Source organism: Cyrtonyx montezumae, unplaced genomic scaffold (genome assembly GCF_038088225.1).
Source record: "Cyrtonyx montezumae isolate F1298 unplaced genomic scaffold, pur_monq_1.0 scaffold_8, whole genome shotgun sequence".
Classification (NCBI taxonomy): domain Eukaryota; kingdom Metazoa; phylum Chordata; class Aves; order Galliformes; family Odontophoridae; genus Cyrtonyx; species Cyrtonyx montezumae.
Genome location: NW_027072089.1, coordinates 16,525,763 through 16,548,291, shown reverse-complemented (window position 1 = coordinate 16,548,291; position 22,529 = coordinate 16,525,763). Strand labels below are relative to the sequence as shown.

Here is a 22,529-nt window from a genome sequence, read left to right as displayed (position 1 = left end):
AAGTATCTTGGAGATTTCTAAACCAGCTGATGCTGCCAGCTCTGCAGGCATGGTTTTTTATGAGAACTTACATACAGTCATTCACAAAATAAAAAATAAAAAAATAAAAAATAAAAAATAAAAAATAAAAAAATAAAAAGCTGCAAGAGTTTTTGAAGAGGCCTTACAGCTTCATAATTTCTTGCCTGTGCTGGCAGGCAGTTTTATTATGCATTCAGCAGAGTGCAGCAGTCTGCATCACTGACTGTACTGGTATTCCCACTCCACTTGACTGGCTGCATCTTTCTTCTTCATGCTGCTGCTAATGTCTGTAATGGGGGGAATTAAACTAACAGTGCTTGTTAAGGACAACAGTCTACTTAGTGTGTACTTCCAAACATCTTTCTACTGCAACTCCACAAGCAGGAGGCTGTTATCACATACCTCTTCCATTTTATGCTCTAATGTTAGAAGTGTTTTCCTCCATTGCTACAAAAAATATTCTAAAAGTTAGTATTTTTGTTAGGAAGGGAAAATGGGCAACGAACTTTTACTGCTTATTTTTCTTCCCAATGCTAAGTGCCAATTCCCATCACCAAGGGATGCCACCAATATCTGGTGGTCTCTTCCCTGTGGTCCCATCTCCTTGCAACTGAGCAGCAATGTCTGTGCCCAGAAATCCCTCAGTGAGGATTTCCTAGACAGCAGCAAAACTCTTGATTTACTAACTTTAATTCCAATTATATAGTAATCTATTGTGTTGTTTGGTACTCTGATATCTTATTTAGTAAATTAGCTTTCCTCCTCAGACCGTTGCTGCTGTTTTGTTTCTAGGCCCATCTCCCTTTTCCCTTTCCCACTTCCCCTTTTCTGGGGCGTGGGTCCATGGGTCCCCTGCACCAATCGTCACAGAACCGTGCCGAACCTGCCCGGTTGACCATTGACAGTACTTCAAGTAACTGAAGAGTACAAACAAAAGTAATTTCACGGAATCACAGAACTGTAGGGGTTGGAAGGGACCTCCGGAGATCACAAAGTCCAACCCCCAGCCGAAGCAGCTCCCTAGCCCAGGTTGCACAGGTAGGCGTCCAGGCGGGTCCTGAACGTCTCCAGAGAAGGAGACTCCACCACCTCTCTGTGCAGCTGTGCCACTGCTCCGTCACTGCACTGGGAAGAAGTTCCCACACACATTTGTGCAGAACTTCCTATGCCTCAGTTTGTGGTCATTTCCCCTCACCCTATCAGCATGCACTGCTGAAAAGAGTTCGGCCTTGTCCTTTTGCCTCCTGCACCTTAGATAATTATAGACATGTTTTCCCCTTGTAGGTTTTTTTTGTTTGTTTGTTTGTTTTTTACAAACAAAAACGTAAGGAGACTGGCAATCTTTTTATAAAAAACTAAGTAATAATTATGAAGCTCGCAGTCTTCTAGGTTACAATTTATATAGCTGGCACTGAACTGGTGCTGAATATGCAAGACACTGAGCTCTGGCCAGTGCTCCTTATTCTGTTGAGAAGTTCCATTTGCACACATGCTTTTTATCTCTCCTGTGATCCAGAGATAGCAAACTGGTAAAAACAACACTCTTGGAAGAAATGAGAGTATTTTCAGAATTCTGAAGTCTTACTAAGCATATATTAGTTTTTCAGTTCATGCTGTCCCCCACTGATGACAAATTGCATTAGCAATTGTATTTATTCCCTCAGAAGGCAACAAGTTTATCTACATAGACTGAATGGAAGAAGCCAAGATCTCATCTATAAGTTCAGCTTTTAATAATGAAATAAATTTCTGTGTTCATATTTACAAAGAAAATACTGACCAGATGCATCCTCATATCAGATCTGCAGTTGCTTACATGATTGTGCTACACACTACCCCACATGACACATAGCTTTATGCAATCCTAAAGATACAGCTGTTCCTAGTCAGTAAAGATATCCAATGACCTCACTTTATTTTAAAAAGTGTCCTGTGATACTTGCATTTTTTAATTCTACATGTACACAGTATCATATCTTTCTGAACTACTGTTATTAAAAAACAATTATGAGAATTGTAAATATAACGTGCATTTTAGAAGTACTTTGCTTTAAAGGGTTGAAACTTCATGAATTCTTGCCATAGAGAGACTTCCCTGGCAAACAGCTTTTGTGAGACTGTGCTTCTGATTACATCTGATGTTAACTTCCAAAATATTTAAGGGTAGGATTCTTGCCAGTTTAAGATTACATTATTCTTCAGCCTGGGCAGAAAATCCATGGAATGTGTTTCTGTCTTTATCCGCATCAGAATGAATGCCGATATGAATTTTCTCAAAAAGTAGGATGACATTTTAGATGCTAGCCAAGTCTATTTTTACAAATTTATGCCTTCCAAAATTCATGGTGATTCAATGGATGTTTCTATGGTCCTCCTGGGATCTTACAAATCAGATGACAACAGCAGCATCAGATGGATCTACAGATTCAGAGGCAATATCTAATGAGGCTCCTGCATCTAGGTACGTCTCAGATCAATCCAATATAGCAGCCTGTTACATAGAAAAATCACTGAAAAAGAACTGTAGGGGTTGGAAGGGACCTCTAGAGATCATCGAGTCCTAACCCCCCTGCCAAAGCAGCTCCCTAGCCCAGGTTGCACAGGTAGGCGTCCAGGCGGGTTTGGAACGTCTCCAGAGAAGGAGACTCCACCACCTCTCTGTGCAGCTGTGCCAGTGCCCTATCACCCTCACTGTGAAGAAGTTCTTTTGCATGTTGGTGCAGACCTATGCTCTAGTTTCCTCTTGTCCTGTCCCCACAGACCACTGAAAAGAAGTTGTCCATGTCCCTGTGTCTTTCACACATAAGATATTTATAAACATTAATAAGAGCCTCTCTGTGTCTTCTTATCTCAGGGCTAAACAGACCCAGGTCCCTCAGCCATTCCTCACAGGGTAGGTGCTCCAGGCCCTTTATCATCTTTGTGGCCCTCTGATGGACTCTTTCCAGGAGATCCCTGTCTTTTTTATACTGGGGAGCCCAGAATGGGATGCAGTACTCCAGGTGAGGCCTCACTGGGGCAGAGTTGAGGGGGAGAAGCATCTCCCTTGACCTAATGTCCATGCTGCTTTTAAAGCACCCCAGAGTGCCATACACTGCCTCATGGCCAGCCTGTCATCCACCAGGCCTACTAGGTCCTTTTCTGCTGAGCTCCTCTTCAGCAGGTCTTGCCCCAGCCTGTACTGATACTTGCAGTTATTCTTCCCCAGGTGCAAAACTCTAGACTTGCTTTAGTTAAACCTCATCTGGTTTCTTACTGCCCAGCTCTCCTGCCTGTTCAGGTCTTACTGAATGGCAACACAAACTTCAGATGTTTCAGCCACTCCTCCCAGCTCCGTATCTTCAGCCTACTTGCAGAAGGTAGACACTAACACCTTGTCAAGGTCACTGATGAAGATGCTGTTGAAAAAGACCAAACCCAGCACCGACCTCTGTGGAACATCACTAGTCACTGGCCTCCAACTGGACTCTGCACTGCTGATCACTACCCTCTGAGCTTGGCCAGTCAGCCAGTTCTCAACCCACTTCACCATCCACTCATCTATCTCACACTTCCAAAGCTTGATTATCAAGATGTTGTGGGAGACAGTTCTGAAGTCAAGATAGAGATCCATTGCTCTCTCCCCATCTACCCAGCTGGTGATGTCATCATTGAAGGCTATGAGGTTGGTCAAGCACAATTTCCCCTTGGTGAATCTATGTTGACTATTCCTGATAATCTCCTTCTCTTCCAATTGCTTGGAGATAACATTCAGAACAAGCTGTTCCACCACCTTTCCAGGGACAGAGGTTAGATATACCTTCTTGCCCTTTATGAAGACTAGAGTGACACTGGCTGTCCTCCAGTCTTAAGGCACCTCTCCTGTTCTCCAAGACCTGTTAAAGATGATAGAGAGTGGCTTGGCAATCACCTCAGCACACGTGTATGCATCCAATTGGAGCCTATGGATTTGTGCACACTGATCCCACCCAGACGCTCCTAGACCACCTCCTCAACCAGAGGGAAGCTCTCCATTTCCTGGGCTCTCACTCTTGCCTCCCCAAGGGGGGAATCTTTGAAGCAAAGACCAAAGCAAAGGTTTTCAGCATCTCCACCTTCTCAGCATCCCCTATTACCAGGACAGCCCCCTCTTTCCTCAGGGATCCCATATTATACCTAGCCTTCCCTTTACTGTTGACATATTTTAAAAATGCATTCTTATTATCCTTCATCTCCTTTGCCAGCTTCAACTCCAGGTGGACTTTACCCTTCCTCGTCACATCCCTGCTGGCCCTAACAACATCCCTATACTCCTTCCAAATGGACAGGCCCTTTTTCACATTTCATAGATCTTCTTCTCTTTGATCTTATCCATGACCTCCTTGGCTCATCCAAGCAGGTGTCCTGACTCCCTTCCCTGATTTCCTACTCTTAGGGATGAACCAATCCTGACCTTGGAAGAAAAGCTTTTTAAATGTTACCCAGCTCTCATGGGTCCCTTTACCTTCTAGTACTCCAGCTCATGAGGTACCCCCAAGTAGGTCTCAGAAAAGGCTTTCATCCAAGAAAACTTTCATCCAAGTTGGATCTCCAAAAATCCAGGGTAGCAATCCTACTTTTTGCCTTACTACTTCCACTCAAGATGTTGAACTCCATCATCTCATTTCTCCTTGTAATCAGCTCTGGTGAGGATGCAGCTTGAATGTTGTACTCAGTTTTGGGCCCATCGCTATAAAGAAGACATTGAGGCCCTAGAGTGTGTTGAGAGAAGGGCAACGAAAATGGTGAGAGGTCAACAGAACAAATCCCATGGTGATTGTTCAATCTTGAGGAGGCGCAGGGGAGACCTTATCACTCTCTACAGCTACCTGAAAGGAGGTTGTAGCTAGGTGGGGGTTGGCATCTTCTCCCAAGTAACAGTAGTAGAATGAGAGATAATGTCTTTATGTTGCACCAGGGGAGGTTCAGGCCTGGCGTTAGGAAACGTTTCTTCTCAGAAAGGGTTATGATGAGTTGGAACCGGCTGCTCAGTAGAGGTAGTGAGAAGGCTTTCAAGAAGAGGATGGATGTCAGGAAATGGTTTAGCTGGCACCGTGGTGATGGGTTGATGGTTGGACTCGATGATCTTAGATGTTTTCCAATCTTAATGATTCTGTGATTCCTGAAAAGCCCCCTTAAAGTTCAGTAGGAGAAGCTTATTTGCATGCCAAGACATACAGTCCAAGTGCCACTGTTTGGGTAATCACTTTTCTCTCTTGAGCTTAATTTCTAATTTCAGAGGTGACTGGGGAAAAGCAAAACAGTGTTTATTCATTTGTGGTCTATAAGCTATTAGGTTTTTGTTTTTTTATTATTGCTCCATTAAAATCAACAAGATTACATGAGCATCACTGAAGAAATAACTTGAAAACAGGGAGACAGGGCAGCAATTTCTCAGCACACATAATCACAGAGATACTACCTACCAGTTTAGGTAAGGATCCAGCTTCACTGGAGTTCATTAGACATGAATAGTTCTATCTTGCATAAAAAATGAAAATAATGAAAATAATTTTAAAACTCTGCTGAAGACTTGGAAAGTTACCAGTGGGCTAAAGGCATCGTGTAGATCTGGTAGTTCTAACACTTCCTAAATTTAATATTGTTTCCTCCCTCCTGGACAGCGGCTTCTCATGAAAGAAACGGTGCCAAGCTCAGTGTTTCCAGTAAAGAGCCAAACTAAAAGCTGATAGTTGTTTGTAGGTTACATGTTCAGAAGAGTACGTTTTGTTCTTGTTGGTCTGCCCAAAATAACATCATTGTACTGGAATTCATGCTGGCTTGCACCATCATAAATGGAAGTGAACTATTGTCAGAGATAAGTATGTCTTGTTGGTGAAAGGAAAGAGATGTGCTTTTTGAATTCAAAAAGCTGTTTTACCTTCAGTCAAATGGTAGCATCATTCATTACTAGCCTCATCCATTTAAAAAAGTACGGTTCTTGTGTATGTCATACACAGTCAATTTTGTTCTATATTCTATTTCCATATAGAAAAGTTGAAGCATCGATTTTGGCCTTTGCAAAAGTCCTCTCAATTTAGAAGCTTTCAATCTAGCATTTTTTTCTTTTTCTTTTTAATCTTCATAGACAACTTTATGTTAAGCATACAATGTCAGAGAACAATACTGGCATTCATAGCACAGAAAGTTTTCTAATACTGGCATTCATAGCATGGAAAGTTTGCATTACCATAATGTGGAGCAAAATTTTTCTTTTTTATTCCCAGTAATAAGAGAAATGTAGCAGTAATCTCTCTCTAGCAAGAACAGCTGAGATGTATTAAAAACCAGTCAGCTACAAATAATTACTTTAATCTTGCACCTGTGTTGTTTTCTTTATTATTGTTGTTCTTGTTGTTTGGTTTTTGTAGATTTTTTGTTGTTTCATTTAAGCAGACACATACTAGGAGGCCAGGAGAAGGCTGGGCATGCTAAGGATACAGAGGTCCTGAAAGGAGGGAGAAGCTACACAACGGTCTCTTCTGAGTAAGGTGAATATAGTATAAAAGGATATATATGCTTAGGAAAAAGGACTTTATTTTTTATTTTTTTTATTTTTGCATGTATTTGTAATATGTTTTTTTAAACCAATGAATATAGCATTTAAAGTTCTTTATCTTACTACCTTGAATCTTTCTTAGTTCTAAGCACATTTCCAGTAGCTAATGGTTAAACTTTGGACACAAAAACACTGTGAAGACAGAAGCTCCATTGATCCAGTTCCTGCCAGTATTTTAAAGAAATGTCTAGATTCAAAAGGTAGTGACAGCTTTGAAAAAGAAAAAATTGTATCTGTGCATATTTAACCTGGAAAAGGAGCTAGAGGAAAATCTATCTGCAGCCTCCAGCTGCCTGAACAGAGCTTATAGTAGATACTTAACCCAATTCTTCTCAGTAGAAAGACAAGTTGGAACAGACAAAAATTGCAAGATAAAATTCTTATGGGACAAAAGAAAAAAAATTCCCTGTGAAAGTGGTCAAATATGGCAACACGGGCTAAAGAGGTTACAAAATCCTCCACTTTAGACATTCCTTAGCCCTGTTACAAATAGGAATTGGGACTAGATGGTCTCTTGAGGTCCTTTCCAACTTCAGGAGCAATATGATCTCACAAAACTCTGAGTGTTATAAATATTTTGATAGGATCTACTGTGCAAAAGGGAATTGAATCAGTAGTCTAGGACAAAGAAGAAACTACATATTCTTCTTACTTAAGAAGTAAGTTCTTAATCACTTCTTACTTAAGGATGAGTTTCTTGTGTCTATATTCTCAAGAAAATCTCAATATGAAGGTGAATAGGAAGAAATAAATCAGTGTGTATCTAATGCACAGTGCTTGTATCCTTTTCAAACATGCTGTAAGTATCAACAAAATAATAACTGTATGGTCTGTCTTCAAATTTTCCAGTACAGTGGGAGAAAAACTGGATCCACACACCTTCTCCAATTCATTTGTGTGCATGCTATTGCAAAGGAATACACTCTTGGAATTAAAAAGGACCAAAGATATTTTAGTCAGAAGCTTGTGACAACATTTTATTGTATTTTGTAGCATTCTTTCTATGACATGCCTAATACAACATCTGCAACCACTACTAGAAAGATGGTACGAGGGTATTCACTGCACTTACAGCCAAATTTGATAACCAGTAAGCAAACAGGCAGCTACAGTTTATATTGCCTTTTCTTTTTTTTCTATTATCTTAAAGTGAGCATTTAAAGTCTGAAATAACAGCCCAGGTCAAAAAAACTCTTACTGTCCTTATCATTATTATGTTCTGGGTAAATACAGTCATATTCTAAATGAAAGGTGAGAACCTCATGGTTAAGTGGAAGTCCACAAGCAGTCCATGGAATGTTCGTATGTGTCTAAATACTGCATTTTTTTAAATTTTTTTAGCAAAACTTGTCCTAGCTAAGTATGAATATATTTGTACTTAGAGATGCTTTAATCCCTAGTTTACTTATAAAGCATATAACCCATAAAACTAAAACTAAGATTTGCAGGATTTTTCTAAAATATATCTCAAAAACAGATTTGTAGGGTTCTGTGGTCTGTTTTGCCTTTTCCTTTGTTTGAAAACATCAGGACTCCACGTGTGGTAACACAAGTACAGTTTAAACCAGGTCATACAGAAGCTTTATTGATTCGGATCACAGTGAGAGAACATTTGAGCAGCCTCTTCCTCTCTGCTCCCCATTTCTCTGAAGGGATTGCAGAGACTCCACTTGGAAACTATTTCAGAAGAACAAAAGAGATGAGGAAAACCATTCAAATACTAACTGAGCTAAGTGTCTATCCTTGGAAGATGGGCTCTACGGCCCATCATTTTTGAGTTAATAAAGCCAAATACCCATGCCTGGGGAGATGGACTCCTCAAGCAGTTGGCTAACTGCTACAGTGGACATTATGGAGAGATGGCTTTTGGTGGAGCCTGTAGCAGTGGAGCACAGAAAAGGAGGTCAGAAATGTTCACGGAATCCTAAATTTAGGAAAGATCCTTTTGTTAAAATTAGCTTCTTAGCCAGACCTGTCAACATTTAAGTATAAACAATTTTTAACAAAACACCCTGGTTTGTGCAAGAAGTGATGCAAGTTTTAGTCCTAGAACTATAACTTCTGTAAGTGGCAGCATAAATGACAGCCAATTTATTTGTGGGCTTTTCCAAGAAGATATTTCAAACTCTCCTTGAATAAAAGTCTGCTAATGCAAGAATACCAAACTACACATCCTGAGCCATTTTAGCTACTTAAAAAGACACCTTCCCCCAGCCCAGATGCAGATTAAATTTACTAAACATCGATGAGTAACAGGCAATGCTGGGAAATTGACTGGTGCTCACGAAACTGCTGAATGACTGATCACACACTGCTTTTTCTTTTGTTTCCCCCTATTCAGGTATTCAGTTGCTGTATCTGACTGGATCAGGACTAACAGAAATAAAACACTGTGCATTACATTTGTAAAACTACATATATAATCTTAGATACCAAGAACTTTCTGTAAAATTTCTTTCCTGACACTCAAAACATCTATCATCACGCCTCATTTTTAAAAGTTACCCTACTTTTTCTGAGACAAAATATACTAGGGCTGAGATAGGAGTAAAGAAGAGCAGAAAAGAATTGCGTTTTACCAGTCTGGCAAGTATACTTCAGAGCTGACACTCCATTGTGAGGGTCAGTAAAAGGTAGTCTAGCATCTGAATGTGCTTTACAAACAAGAAAAAATATCCAGTTTGTAACTATTGAGAAATATGAAAAGATCCTTCAAACATAGTAAAAAGTAAACATTTTCTGGATTACTTTAAAGTATATTACTAGAACCAACAGGACATAACTTTAAACATGTATTAAGTATTATACATAAAAATGCATAGATGTACAGTAAATATGTTCATTTATATGTAGACAGAGTAATATGTACACATAAAGTCTGTTGCACATCTGTAACTCTAAGCAGTGATTCTTGTGGTATATTGTCATAAAGCAGTTTTATTCTACTCGTACAACAGTTTCAATAATAGGTGTTGAGAACAATGCATATTAATGCTAATAAGTAACTCATATCCTTTTACTCTTTAAATGTACAAATATAGGAGACAAAGGCCATAAATGTAATAGTACCTACACCTCCAAGACTTCCATTTTTTATTTAAATATGCACAAGTCCGCCTAATGGTGATAGATAGGTTTCTTTCCTGCTTCCATTCAGTGTCAACACGTTGACCAAACACTCAGTACAAAATCTTTGACACATTTCAGCACCACTTCCACTGATTCAACTCAGTGTGCTCCTGACCTTGAAGTCTTCAGGTCAAAAATAAGAGGAAAAAAATAAAATAAAAAAATATATAAATAAAACAAACAAGCTTGTGGGCTTCTTTTCACAAGTTATTTGCCACCAATACTGTTAAAGCAGCTGAATCGTAGTGCATCCATGGGCAGGAGCATATAGCAGCTTTTGTGCACTTTGCAAAAATATATTAAAAAAAATAAATCAAGTCTTTACTGGCTTGTTTTGTCTGTAGCTAAAAAGATGCTGTGCTGCTTCTGAGCCCTCTCCATCAAATTCTTTTTCTTCTTTTTCTTCTCCTTTGTTTTTGTTGCCCTTCTTCCTAAGAAAAAAAGAAAAGAAAGCAAAACAAAAAGTAAGAACAAAACATCACCAAGTCAATGAGTCAATTAAGCAAAAAATACAAAGATATTATTACAATCCAGCCAAAAACCTCAGTGGCACAGGAATTGGATATGGGGACTACAAATGTAAAGTTTAGTTAATACACTTTGATCATTAGTGAAAACGGAACTTACTGATATGGTACAAGAGGAAGCAACATCCTGGGCTGTCATCACTTGTCCACACACAGTTTTGCTGGCATGAGTAACAATGTTTATGCGGGTCTTGGTTTAATGGGATAATTCATGCAAGCAATGTTATGCAAGTGCCTAGGGCCCAGAGCCAAACAAGTAGGTAGACTTCTAACTCACTACAAGCTGGATACGTGCCTTAGACACTTGCGTAAATTTGCTTGAGTGAGTAATCCTATTTAAGTCAAGTCTAATATATCCCGGATTTCAATGAGAAATTAGGCACTGCAGCCCAAGTATTTGGCTGGATGTTTGGCAAAACGAGTGCTGCCTCTGTAAAGAACTGCTATTATTAATTATTAACACACAATGCCTAATTCTCACAGTGCGTTACTACGCTGAAACACGAATTTCATTACGCGCTTTTGGTGGCTAAAAGTTCACTGAAAAATAACCCAAATCGTGAAATCAGGATCAGTGCAGCAAAAATAATTCTCAGATTCATGAAATGAAAAAGTTTTTTCTGTTCAGCTCTGATAGTAAATCATTTATTTTGATTAACTCAGCAGAGGTCCAATGGACAGAAAAATTGTTAAATAAAACGGACCTAATGCAGCATTAAATTATTTTTTATTTCATTACATTACATTTAAATATTATATACTTTAGGAGGATTTAAAATGACAAAATAGTGCTTTAAGTGAGGCTGCTCTGCATTTTCTTGGCAGTATGATATAAAGAAATATGTGATCAGTGGAGAAAAAATAAGCATATTAGGCTGCAGAGATGCCAACTCTAAACTTTCAGGAGAACTAAATGAAGAAGACATTAAAACAAAATTCAAATAGCAGACAACACTGAAATGTGAAAATGTGTTTTTCAACTACAATGATAGCACATGGCTGAATGAACCTAATATTAAAATTATCAAAATATATGATTCATTAAACATATAAGGATTGCATATTTGTAATGTGATGCCTAAGCAACCATTCTCTAAGAATTATTAGAACATTAGTTTTCAAAACAGGACAGGACATTAAGTTAATGAGAACATGAGTTTAGTCCATATGAAAATCATAAGGGTCCTTGGAGTTTACTTCTGCTTCTTGTTAAAGTCTGGTATTAATGCTACTATGGCATTTTGCCATTTTTAAATCTAGTTAATCCTACACAGTTAAACTTCAGTACAACCAGTCATTAATCAAAGCTGCTTTTAAGTTAAAACTCTTTAGTAACACTGTATCTAATGACTATGCACACCTAATGAGGTCAGAGAGAAGGAATACTTGACAGAGTGGCATTGCAACAAGATGGTTTTGATTATACACATTTCCATAGCAAATTTTTATTATGTGATTCTACTAGTTGGTATACTGTGGAGCATCAAAACATAGTTGAACACTGCATTGTTTCTTGAACTTTGAATATAATTCTAATTATATTAACCTGAAACTTGGAAATATTTATTAATGAAGTAGTAGATGATCTGTAAGAAGTGACAATGCTGATAATCAGAAGACTGTCAGAATGAATTAGAGCTTTACTGGAGTTTTGCTATCCAGTTTGCTTAGTGATCTTCAGTCCACAAAAGAAATACAATTTCCAGTCAGCACCACATCTCATCTTCTCTATGATGTGCTCCAGTGAAGTAAAATGTTCACTGTACGTTTCAGAGAGTAAGAGATTCTCTTCTTTGTCCTCTGACATGCACAAGTAAAAGGACACACAACCCACTTGGTATCCATTTCTAAGCCTTACAAAGTAGTTTGTGTAACACAAGTACCACACAAGATTGCTAGCACGCTTCCCATTACAGCACCCTAGAACAGAAATGAACTATAGTACATTTCAATGATTTGAAATGCCACTGTGCAACAAACACGTTTCCATGTTCCTGATGCCCTGCAGCAGCCACCCCAGTGCCAGCAGAGATCCTCCAGCAGAGCAAGCCACTTTTCTGGTCCAAGTGATGATGCTGCCTCTACAAACTGCTGAAACCTACATGGCTCAGTCTGTGTAAAAACAGGCCTGTTAGAAAGGGAGAATTCAACAGTCCCTCTCCACACATGCTGAGAGGCACTGGGTACCCAGGCTCTGATGCAGCCCCTTATTCAGCCCAGTGTTTCTTCCCAGCCTGGCTCCAGCTCTCCTCCATCAATAACAGGTTACAGCATCACTGCACACACACAGGGTAACAGTATCTGACAGAGATATCCTAATCTGCACAGCCTGATCCTTATCAGCAAGAGCTGTGGGGAGCAGATCGCTGAGTGCAGCGCCTGGGGCTGCAGCCAGCAATGCTCTTCCCATGACATTGAGTTGCCCGCAGTGATACCTCACCCTCCTGTCAGCTGGCAGATAGCCACGGGCTCATTTCTTCTCTCCAAGTTATAGGCCTCTACATCAGGTCTGATGTTCAGTGTTCATTTCATTATTGCAGACAATGTATCCTTGAAAGTCCTTAGCATTAACAGCAATGGGAGAAGCACAATTAATTCCATTGTAGAGCAGGATATCTGAACACAGGCTGTACAAGTTACTTTATTCCTCAAGCGTTTTTTTTCTTGCATAAGAACTCACAAGCTAAGTTTTCCAGTTTGAAGAGCATTTTTTTCTCCAACTATGTAGGTTGCTCCAAAAGTAATGCCTCCTGTTGATTTCCATGAAAGCCACAACAAAGAGGTCAATAACAGTGTTTGATAGGACAAATTTTCAGCTACAAAACACTATTTTTCAACATAGTCACCACCACTAGCTGTGCATTTTTGGTACTGGTGAACAAGAGCCTGCATGCCACACTCAAAACAATCTGCACCAGCGGAGGTGAACCACTATCACTGTCATCAATGCTGAAACATGCCACCCACTAACTCAGTGTGCTCATATCCACTGTCTGGTCTCCAGAAATGTTCAGCAAGCATCAGCAAATGTGAATTAGTGCAATTTTTTTTTTCCACATGGAGAAATTCAAATCCACACCTTTGTTTCATCTGCTTTTCCTTGTCAGATGCCATTTTGACAGAGTGCCTCTCTGCTGCCATCTGTTTCACGACGGCAACATGTAACAGGATATTGGCAGAAATGTTCCTCTGCTGCCATACATCTGCCCCTGATGATGTGGGTCAACATAACAAAATGTCAGAGCAGTCTTCACACCTAAAAAAGGTCTGCTGAACTGCTTACTTTCTGACTCAGCTCAGAACATAATTTGTAGAAATGTATTTAATACTCTGTAGAGTCAGCTGTGGAACTGAAATATATACAGGGCCTAGGAAAGAGCTAAAACACTCTTAGATTAGTGTTAGGCTATTTAGCAAATGAAACCCTTTATAAACTTATCTTTCATTCTGTATCTCACTGTCTTACACAGAAGCAAGACTGGCAAAGCTAAGCCACTCTTTATTGCAATATTAACAATTCAGTTTTGCTATTGGCTTTATGAATTACTAATGACTAAGTCATCATTTTCTACTAAATACATTATCACAGTCATTTGTCTCTTTACAGAGTTACTCATGAAACTTTTGTTTGGACTATGTGTTTCTGGTAGGTGAATGGTCAGCTAATTGTTAACTAATATTGTAGTACAACATCTAGCAGTGTAATGCCATATAGACAAAGTACAGAAACATACAGATATTACTGCAATTTTAACATCCATTCCTGAAAAAAATTATTTATGCTAATATACACAGCAATTGTCCATGTGGGTGATTCTTCTTTTGTTGTTATTCTACCAAGTTACCATCTATGCTCCATTAATTAGATAATAAAAATAAAATATATAAAATAAATATTAATTAGAGGCTCAGCTCCCTGGTTCGTCTCAGGCACTGAGCTCAAAAGAGTTTGGGAACATTACACACTCCTGGATGGATCCTCCCAGTCCATTCAGGATGCACATCATTTGGTTCAAAGGGACCTTCGTCAACTCTTGTCAGCCGCAAAGGCAGCTTTCTACATACAGAATCTAGAGGGCAGATTCTTAACACTCTGGGCACACCTAAATCTCAAGAATCAAAGTACAACAGAGTCCCCCAGCCACATTGCTCAAGACCCCTGGCTCAGTTCAGTGGCCAATTTATTTTTCTTTTGCGTATAAATATTGTTGTATGTACAGTTGTTCTGGTGAGACCTGTCCATTTTCAGTTTCAGTTTCAGCAGATGGAGAAAACATCCGTATACATCCACACGAGGGCAGTAAGGATTTAAATTTAAAACATTTAAGAAAAGAAAACCAAGGAGCTATCTGTAATAGCTTCACACTGTAATTCTCTCACAATTTTTCTGCATTCTGCTATAAAAATATTAATTATATTACAGAGATCAAAATGCTTAATACTTCCTTCTTTATTTAAAATATTTTCCTCTTCTAATAATAACCACTGTGTAATATGATTGAAAGGTGTATGCCTTCTTCCCTTTCTAGTGTTTTCATCTGCAGAATTTCCACTGCTAGTTTTAAAGGCACAATGATGTCCTGGGATAATAACAAACTTTAATAAATGCATTATCTGATCTTTTCTTCCATTTCATTTGTCTTTTTATGTTGCATACTTGTAAATCATTCTCATACAGATGTACTTCTACTTCAGATCCTGTGTGTGGCAGCATCTCATCTGCAGGGTAAGCAGGAGACTCAAATCAGATCACTGCAGAATAGCAGACACTGGATAAACGAATGGCAGCAACAGGATGGATGACTAGTACAAGTCAAATAAAATCAAGAGAAACAGGGAGATTTAAGGTTCTGGAAAAGCCCTGTCTCACATGACAGAAGGAAAGTTTCTGTCATGTAAAAGCCTGTAGATGCTTTCTCATTTCCTCTTTATTTACTGTGCAGATCAAAATATACAGAAGCAGTGACTGAAAAAAATAAATAAATAAAAGAAGAAGAAAAAAAGTCAAGCAAAAGATTCAGACCAGAAATTATCCTCCAGAGGCAAAATATCTCCTGGTACTTTCTTGGATGAAAAATAATGGATACAGAAACTGACAGAGAAACACATAAATTGTTAAGAAATTTTATAAACATACACTCAATTAAAGAAAAAAAAATCCCCACTGCTACTAATTCATGCTAAAAGCATGGCTAAACTATGCAGTTTACCAACCTACTCTGACAAACAGCCCTCAAAGAAAGACAACACAGTGAGGTTTAATAGCATAGCAAACCATACATCACTGGCATCACTGCCCTGTCACCTTGTATGGAGTTTGTGACGGATTTCCTAATAAGAATTTAATTTGAAATTATTTTTAACATTATCAAATTTAGACTAAATTGACTAAATTTTGTTCAGTGTGTGCTTCAGAAAGAATGTGATTTGGGGGAATAAGACAACATAAAACAGCCATTTTGGGCAGGCAGTGAAAGACGCTGAGATTTGGATGGTGACACGGGGAAAAAGGTGATGGGTTGAGAACATGGGACAGAAAGGGCCAAGTGTCAGCAGCCAGTGTCTTGTATTCCTGGGTGAATTTGTGCTGCTGTCCACAACACCATATCTAATCCCAAAATTTATCCTCAATTTTAGGGCAAATTGACTGAGTACTCTGGCTTTGCACACAACCAGTGCATTTTCTCACAGTGCAGTTTTACAGCACGTACGGTAGATGGCAGTGAGAATAACTGAAAACAGGCTTCCATAATTTCAAAGAATATTCATTTTTCATTACAGAAGTACCATTTTCTCTGCCTAGACAAACAACTGATTCTGTTAATTAAACAATACAAAACTTAGATCTTCACACTTACAGACTCAGGGAAGAAAGTGAGAAGAAGTACACTATGGGAAAAGGAAAGCTTACAAAGGCAAGGTGACACGGAAACTCACAGAAGACTGCCAGAACTGAAGAGTACAGATGTTTTAATGCCAGGTCAGATCATGCTTTCACAATCATGTGAAAATAGGTGGGTCTCCAATGAAGTCTAAATGTTTATCTAATGTGGATTTACCTCTGAATCCCAATGATATGGACATTGGTGGCATAGACGTGACTCACCAGTATTATCTCGGTCAGTGATGTGTCAGATCAGCTGCTTTGCAAGCAGAGCCAAGCAAAATGTTTCCTTTGGAAGGTTTGTGGTTTTGTTTTCTCTTCCCTTGGCAGTTCAACATGAAGCAAATTTCAGAATAATAAAAAATATTTATACAATATTAAGAACATGAATACACAAGTAAATGTATTCTATCATATAGACAATAGTTATAGTTAAGAAATAATTGGCTTGGTTGCCACCTCCTTTGCCCCGAGTGATGGGTCAGGAGACAGCATAGGCCAGAGACTGCTCCCATAGAGTTGTGTTCCTGCTGCTCTGAGCAGAGCAACACAGATGTGGAACAACCTTTGCCTGTTGACTTTCGTGACACAGCAACCCACTGCACATTTAATTCAATGGTACAGACCTAGTCACTAATATCAGTCACGGCCAGTCTGAATTTAAGAGATGTCCTGAGGTATATGGCTTTATCCTTAAATGTATTAGGATAGCTCTATTGCCAGCCTAAACATTGACACTTTCTCACAACAGCCTGTGTTGTCCTCCTAGACTTATTACACACCTGCAAACCCACTAAGTCTCATAAGCATGCCAGGTTAATTGATTTTGTGACCAGTTACTTCCACATTGTACAGCTGCTAGAGGATTCTTCACTACCGGAAGCTTGAAAAAAAAAAAAAGGGCTTTTTACACCTAAATCTTATTTGTTTTCCAATAGTCACAGATCAGTTTTCACAGATAATAAAAAAAAAAGCAACCATTGATTAAAAATAAACAGGCATAACATCCAATATGACATTTCATCTTTCTAAAACTTTTCTTTATGCACCAGTATTCTCAAACCATTGTCACAGTTTTAGAAACACCTTTGTTGGAAGGGTCATGGGACGTTAGGGACAACAGGGCAGCACAGGTCCACCAGGATGTTGATGCCATTATTTTTTGCTGCAAACATGCCATGGAGAAAACAATGGAAAAAGCTGGACTACAGGATGACTTCCAGCACTTCAGGGAAACCACAGCTCCTCTCCTACCCCAGAACTGGTGTACAAATAGGTGCACTGTGTGTTCACATAGATACCCTGTGTTCAGCAGAACATGTAAGGTACCACTTCTTTGGTTTTAAAGGAGATTTATTGAGATTAAAATATTAGACAATGACTTCTCCTGCTGCCTGACAGACCAGGCCCAGAAACAAAGGAAAGAACTTGTATGGTCATCAGATATTTGCATTCTTATTTATTCTGTTTTATTAAGGAGTATCATGATGCCTATTTTCTCTTTCAAACATCATGAAACCAGGGCTCTGCTGTACTCCCGGCTCCCAGCATGTCAGTGTTTCTGGCACAGGCAGTGCCTGGAGGCCATCTTGAAGTCTGGCCATTAAACTACTAGAAACATCCAGCTCAGTTTGAAACTGCTAATCCAGTTTTCCTCAGCTTTCCTCCTGGATTTTTTCAGAGTGTTTGAGCAGTGAATGGTTCAAGTGTTTGCATAATTCTTGCCACAGGATAAACTTTGCACCCCCAGTACCAACCTCAACAAAAACAGCAACAGCAGCAACCTCTTTGAACTGTCCCTGCTTTGCTGAGAAGTTTGCTGTTAGATGACCTTTTCTGACCAACTGGCAATTGAGGCTTGAACATGAGCTGGCCGAGGACAGTAGGAAATATCACCAAATCAGGATCAAAGACCTGAGGTAAACTGAGATCATTTCTTTTAAGCTTTGTTGAAAGTTAGACACACACAGACCACAGGACCACCTAATTTTCCCGGCCCCTCATGGCACAATACTGGTTTATACCACACAAAATTCTTTTTTTTCCTAGAAAAACAATTTTGCTTCTTTTTTTCTTTGAGGTTAATCACAATATAGTATAAAATCAGCCAAATGCAGAGAATTCAATCTGATACGCTTGGAAATTTTCACAGTGAAAGAGAGAATCATGTTTGAAGTAAATGACTGAGGTATTTTTAAATTAATTGTTTTTTAAAATGAGGAAATACATGCACAAACAAACAATTTAAGCTGTGCTTTCTTTAATTTATGCTCTACAGCAATTCTAAATCAATTCCTATCCACTTGTATTAGCAGCATCTGAAATACCATATTATCATATATTTCAGCTTTAACTGCATAGAAAGAACAACCTCAAGCCTGTGATTTCTCAGAGCTTATTATTAGACTTAGCAACCTCAAGTGCCTTGTTTGCCTTGAGGCAGCAATGGCTGCTCTTATCTGGAATTCACTACATCTAGATTGTCTTAGACCTGGAAACCTTTTCAACATCTGTAAGGAAATAACTGATAAAGAAAATTAGATAATGTGTGTCTCTTTAAGAATGCTTACACTAATACTTAACATAATTAAAAACACAGTTTTATTGCCTAAAACTAAAAGAGATGAACAGATTGCAGGTGCGAATTGGACTCAGAAGAACTTCTAGTGAGATTTCTTACATAAACATGAACCATCAAATAATTTGCTTTTACGCTGCTGAGGATCATTGCTTGGAGAAATGCCTCCACTCTAGATCTGAAGGAGACAGAGGATCCATCAATTCTGCTAATTTTTCCTAGAATTATTCATCCATCATTAGGAATTCACACATGATTCCTAGCTTAAATTTTAAAACCCAGCTATTAATTCTCATTCTGCCTTCCTGAAGAGCAGACTTTTATCTTTAATGCATTATAGATAAATCTCTGCTCATCATCCTTTTGATAACTTAAACACATGACAGTCATTGAGCCCCTTTCTTTGAAGGTTACTTTGGAGCCTTCAAACACAGTTTGTGACTCCTATATCTGCACCCTGCTCAGTTTTCACTTTCTTTCATAAAACATGAGTCTCTGAGTGGGTCTTAGAGTTCTACAAGATAAAATTGATTTCTGGTGCTTTTTCATTATTACTGAAGTTACACAGACACAAAATGCATTTGAAATTTTCTCATAAAGTTGTAGTGGATTCCTGTTTCCTAGAGTATTGTTTACCATTATACTCACATTAATTATTTAAAAATTTTACACAATTGACTGAAACAAATAGTGCTTACAGAAGCCTATTAATGCCATCACCAGTCTCTTCTTGTTGTTCTACCAGCATTTAATTTTATTGTGGTAAAGATAAGAAAACTGTATAGATCTATAAACATCCCAAGTCTGAACACAGTCATTTCAAGTACAGTAGTTATTTCCACACAGGACTCCTGTAGTGCTTTTGTTTGCTTCATTTCTACAAATGCAAATATCAATCCAAAAGGAGATCAACTGATTTTGCAGAAACTTTCCACAGGCTCAGTTCTCACATGGAAAAATTCTACCTTGAAATGAATTCTGTATGCATAAAGTCATCTGCTGATGTTACAACAAAAACAGAACAGCCCTCACTTGGGCTGGACTTGACTGTAAGCATTTCAGAACCTCTTATGAATCTTAGCTCAGAAGGTGTAAAGAATTGACAGTAACATGTGACTTTTCAGTGAAGTGCCATAGAACCTGAAATTTTTATTCTCCATAAAAACTTATGGAATTCTTTGAATCAGGACTCTTAAAGTGTCCAACTCCCCTGTAATGAAAAGGGATTTATTGCAAAAAACTTTTTCCTTATACCCAATCTGAATCTCTCTTTCATAGTTTGAAACCATTCCCCCTTATCCTATCACTACAGCCCCTGCTGAAGAGTCTGTCCCCTTCTTTCTTATAGCCCCGCTTAGATACTGAGCTCCCTTTAAGAGCCTCTAAGATAGAGCCATGAGAAACCTGAATAGACTATATTTCCAAAATGAAATCAGCACTGATGAGGCTGTGTGGAACATCCCTTTCCTACATACAGCTGGAGCAGCTGAGTACGCTTTTGCTCCAGTGCCACCCCAGTGCCACCTCCTGGCAACAACGATTCACTCTCAAAGCTTTGTGTTCAGACTTCACTACCAACTGCTAATCTGCACGAGTACAAAACAGGGCCTGCAGGACTGCTCAAATCATCTCCCTGCATGCTTCAGGCCTGCCCAGGAGTGCTCCTGGTCCCTCCCCAGCACAGCTGTATGGCCAGGAATGCCTACAAAAGGTCAGTGCTGCAATTCAGATATAGAGCAAGCATGCAAAACTGGACATAGCTTCACTGAGAAAACAACTTTAACTGATGTTAGCCCTTGACAATAAATTTATCCCTGAGCTGTTTCACAGATTTAGACTGAATAATGAGCGCAAGTTTCACCAGAATTTAAATATGTAATATTAAAATAATACTATTTGTGTATAGATACATATAAATATTTGGGCAAAACACCATAATACTTTTGTTCTTCCCAGAGGTTACAGATATGAACTTGCTGGGGGAACAAATGCTCTGCAGCAGCTGTGAGGACAGACTGCTGCTGAAGATGCTCTTCTGCACCACAGGGGGCTGTCCTTCCTCCTCACATCCACAGCAGCTGGATGCAGCCTTGGCATCACATGCTAAGAAGCAGTATCCCGTGGTATCTAATAATACATATGGAGTGGACAGATTAGATTCGCTTCTTATTCTGATATACATTTGCAAGAAAAACAGAACTCTAATTTCCTCCATCAGTTTTAAGTCATTCTAAACCAAATTGAAAATGAGAGGGTTTTTTCCAGCATAAAATATTTAAGTACATATTTGCTGATAAAGCTGGAGGGAAAAAAAAAGCATGGATGCTTTCTTAAGAAGAAAAAGAAAAAGACTATATGAAATAAACACAGCATGTAGCTTAAAGGCCACTTGCCATAAAAGGCTTTTCCTGACTGGAAGTTACAGATGTATGCAAAAAACAGATGTACATCAAAGACTGTTGATTAGAAGCACAGAGAGAAGTAATTATCAGTCTTTTTTTTTCCCAAAAGAAATTCTTTATTCTAATACCAATAAAACCTTACTAAGCACAGAGCGAGTCTATGGGTTTAATTAACCATATGAAAATTTCAGTGTATATGCTATTCCTGTTCCACATCGTCACACTCTCATAAGCTCTTAGGGTCAGCATCTGATAGATGAAGGATCTTCATTTCATTATTTTGTGACAGTGTTAGTTTAAAGAAATTGCATAAATGAAATGTATTTTAGACTTAGAACGCCTGATGCTAACAGTTTTCTGTGGGCCAGAGGTACCAGTAGATATTCAGTCTGCCAGTAATAGAGAGCCCATCCTAAAATAGAGTTCAACTGGCACAGTAGCACAGCACAGCCATAATCCTTGCTAAGCAGGTGGCCAACCACAAGGGCAGCAAGGGTCTGAATACTCTCCCAAAACACCTGGCGTGTTTCTGACCTGCATCGACTAGTCTTTCTCCCAGGGATTGTACATTCCTCCTGTTCTTCACAGAATATCAAGGGATGATTAAAATAATAATAATAACTGTAACTTTTTAAACATGACCAACTTCAAATCAGCAGCTGTTTTTCAAGCAGCAATTTTTACAGTTTTGATTTTTGGATGCATTTGTGATAAGCTCCGAGACTCAAATATAAGGATCTAAAATCAGACATCTGAATACATACTTAGTTTGGGTTAATACTGCTTTGAATGTGGGAAGGAAGTACTTATTTGAACCAAGCTCAGCTAAGTGATTATCAGCTTCACACACTGAAGTAGAGTTGATCTCTACTGAATGCTAACTACTTCATCATGTCAGCAAATACTCAATTTTTGGCTAGTGCCTTCATCACAATTTGTTCCATGTGCTAATTTAACCTGTCCTATAAGATAAATACTGGGTGACAACTGGATCATTTTAGGGTGTGACATAATTACTTTATTAGTTACAAATAACCACTCAACTGTTCATTTTTCTTATACTGAGACAATCCACATTTTACACCACTTTCCTTCTCTTTAATAGAGAGTGGAGCACATTTTTGAATTCTCACTTGCTGACTTCAGGAAACTTTCCAAATTTGTCTATTCTTCTATTTTTGCTTAATAACTTGCCAGTTTCCTCCATGTAGCCAAATGATAACTGATTCCTTCACATCTTCCAGCTATCCTCATTTAAGTGTTGCATGTATGTTGGGCTTTGATGAGATTCCTGTTGTTATTTTCTGTGTAAATAAACTTTAGTTAATAGCACTTTCCCCTGACTCTAATTCAATGGAAAAGATCATATACTAATAGTTAATTAAGAGTTAATGCTGTGGTGTAGTGGTTA

General features: G+C 38.7%; 2 protein-coding genes across 3 annotated transcripts in view; both read right to left on the bottom strand.

Annotated features, from left to right (window-relative positions):
• Window positions 1-1,509: 1,509 nt before the first annotated feature.
• EIF3E (eukaryotic translation initiation factor 3 subunit E) overlaps window positions 1,510-22,529 on the bottom strand; it is a 152,293-nt gene continuing 131,273 nt past the window's right edge. Inside the window, exon 14 of the mRNA XM_065752967.1 lies at window positions 1,510-1,521. The gene's annotated coding sequence lies outside the window, so the exon portion shown is untranslated. The remainder of the gene's footprint in view (window positions 1,522-22,529) is intronic.
• Window positions 8,322-22,529, bottom strand: part of RSPO2 (R-spondin 2) — a 99,066-nt gene continuing 84,858 nt past the window's right edge. For both annotated transcript variants that reach the window (XM_065752971.1, XM_065752969.1), the window contains exon 5: window positions 8,322-10,158. In XM_065752971.1, coding sequence (XP_065609043.1) covers window positions 10,049-10,158 — 110 coding nt within the window. In that variant the 3' untranslated portion in view covers window positions 8,322-10,048. The remainder of the gene's footprint in view (window positions 10,159-22,529) is intronic.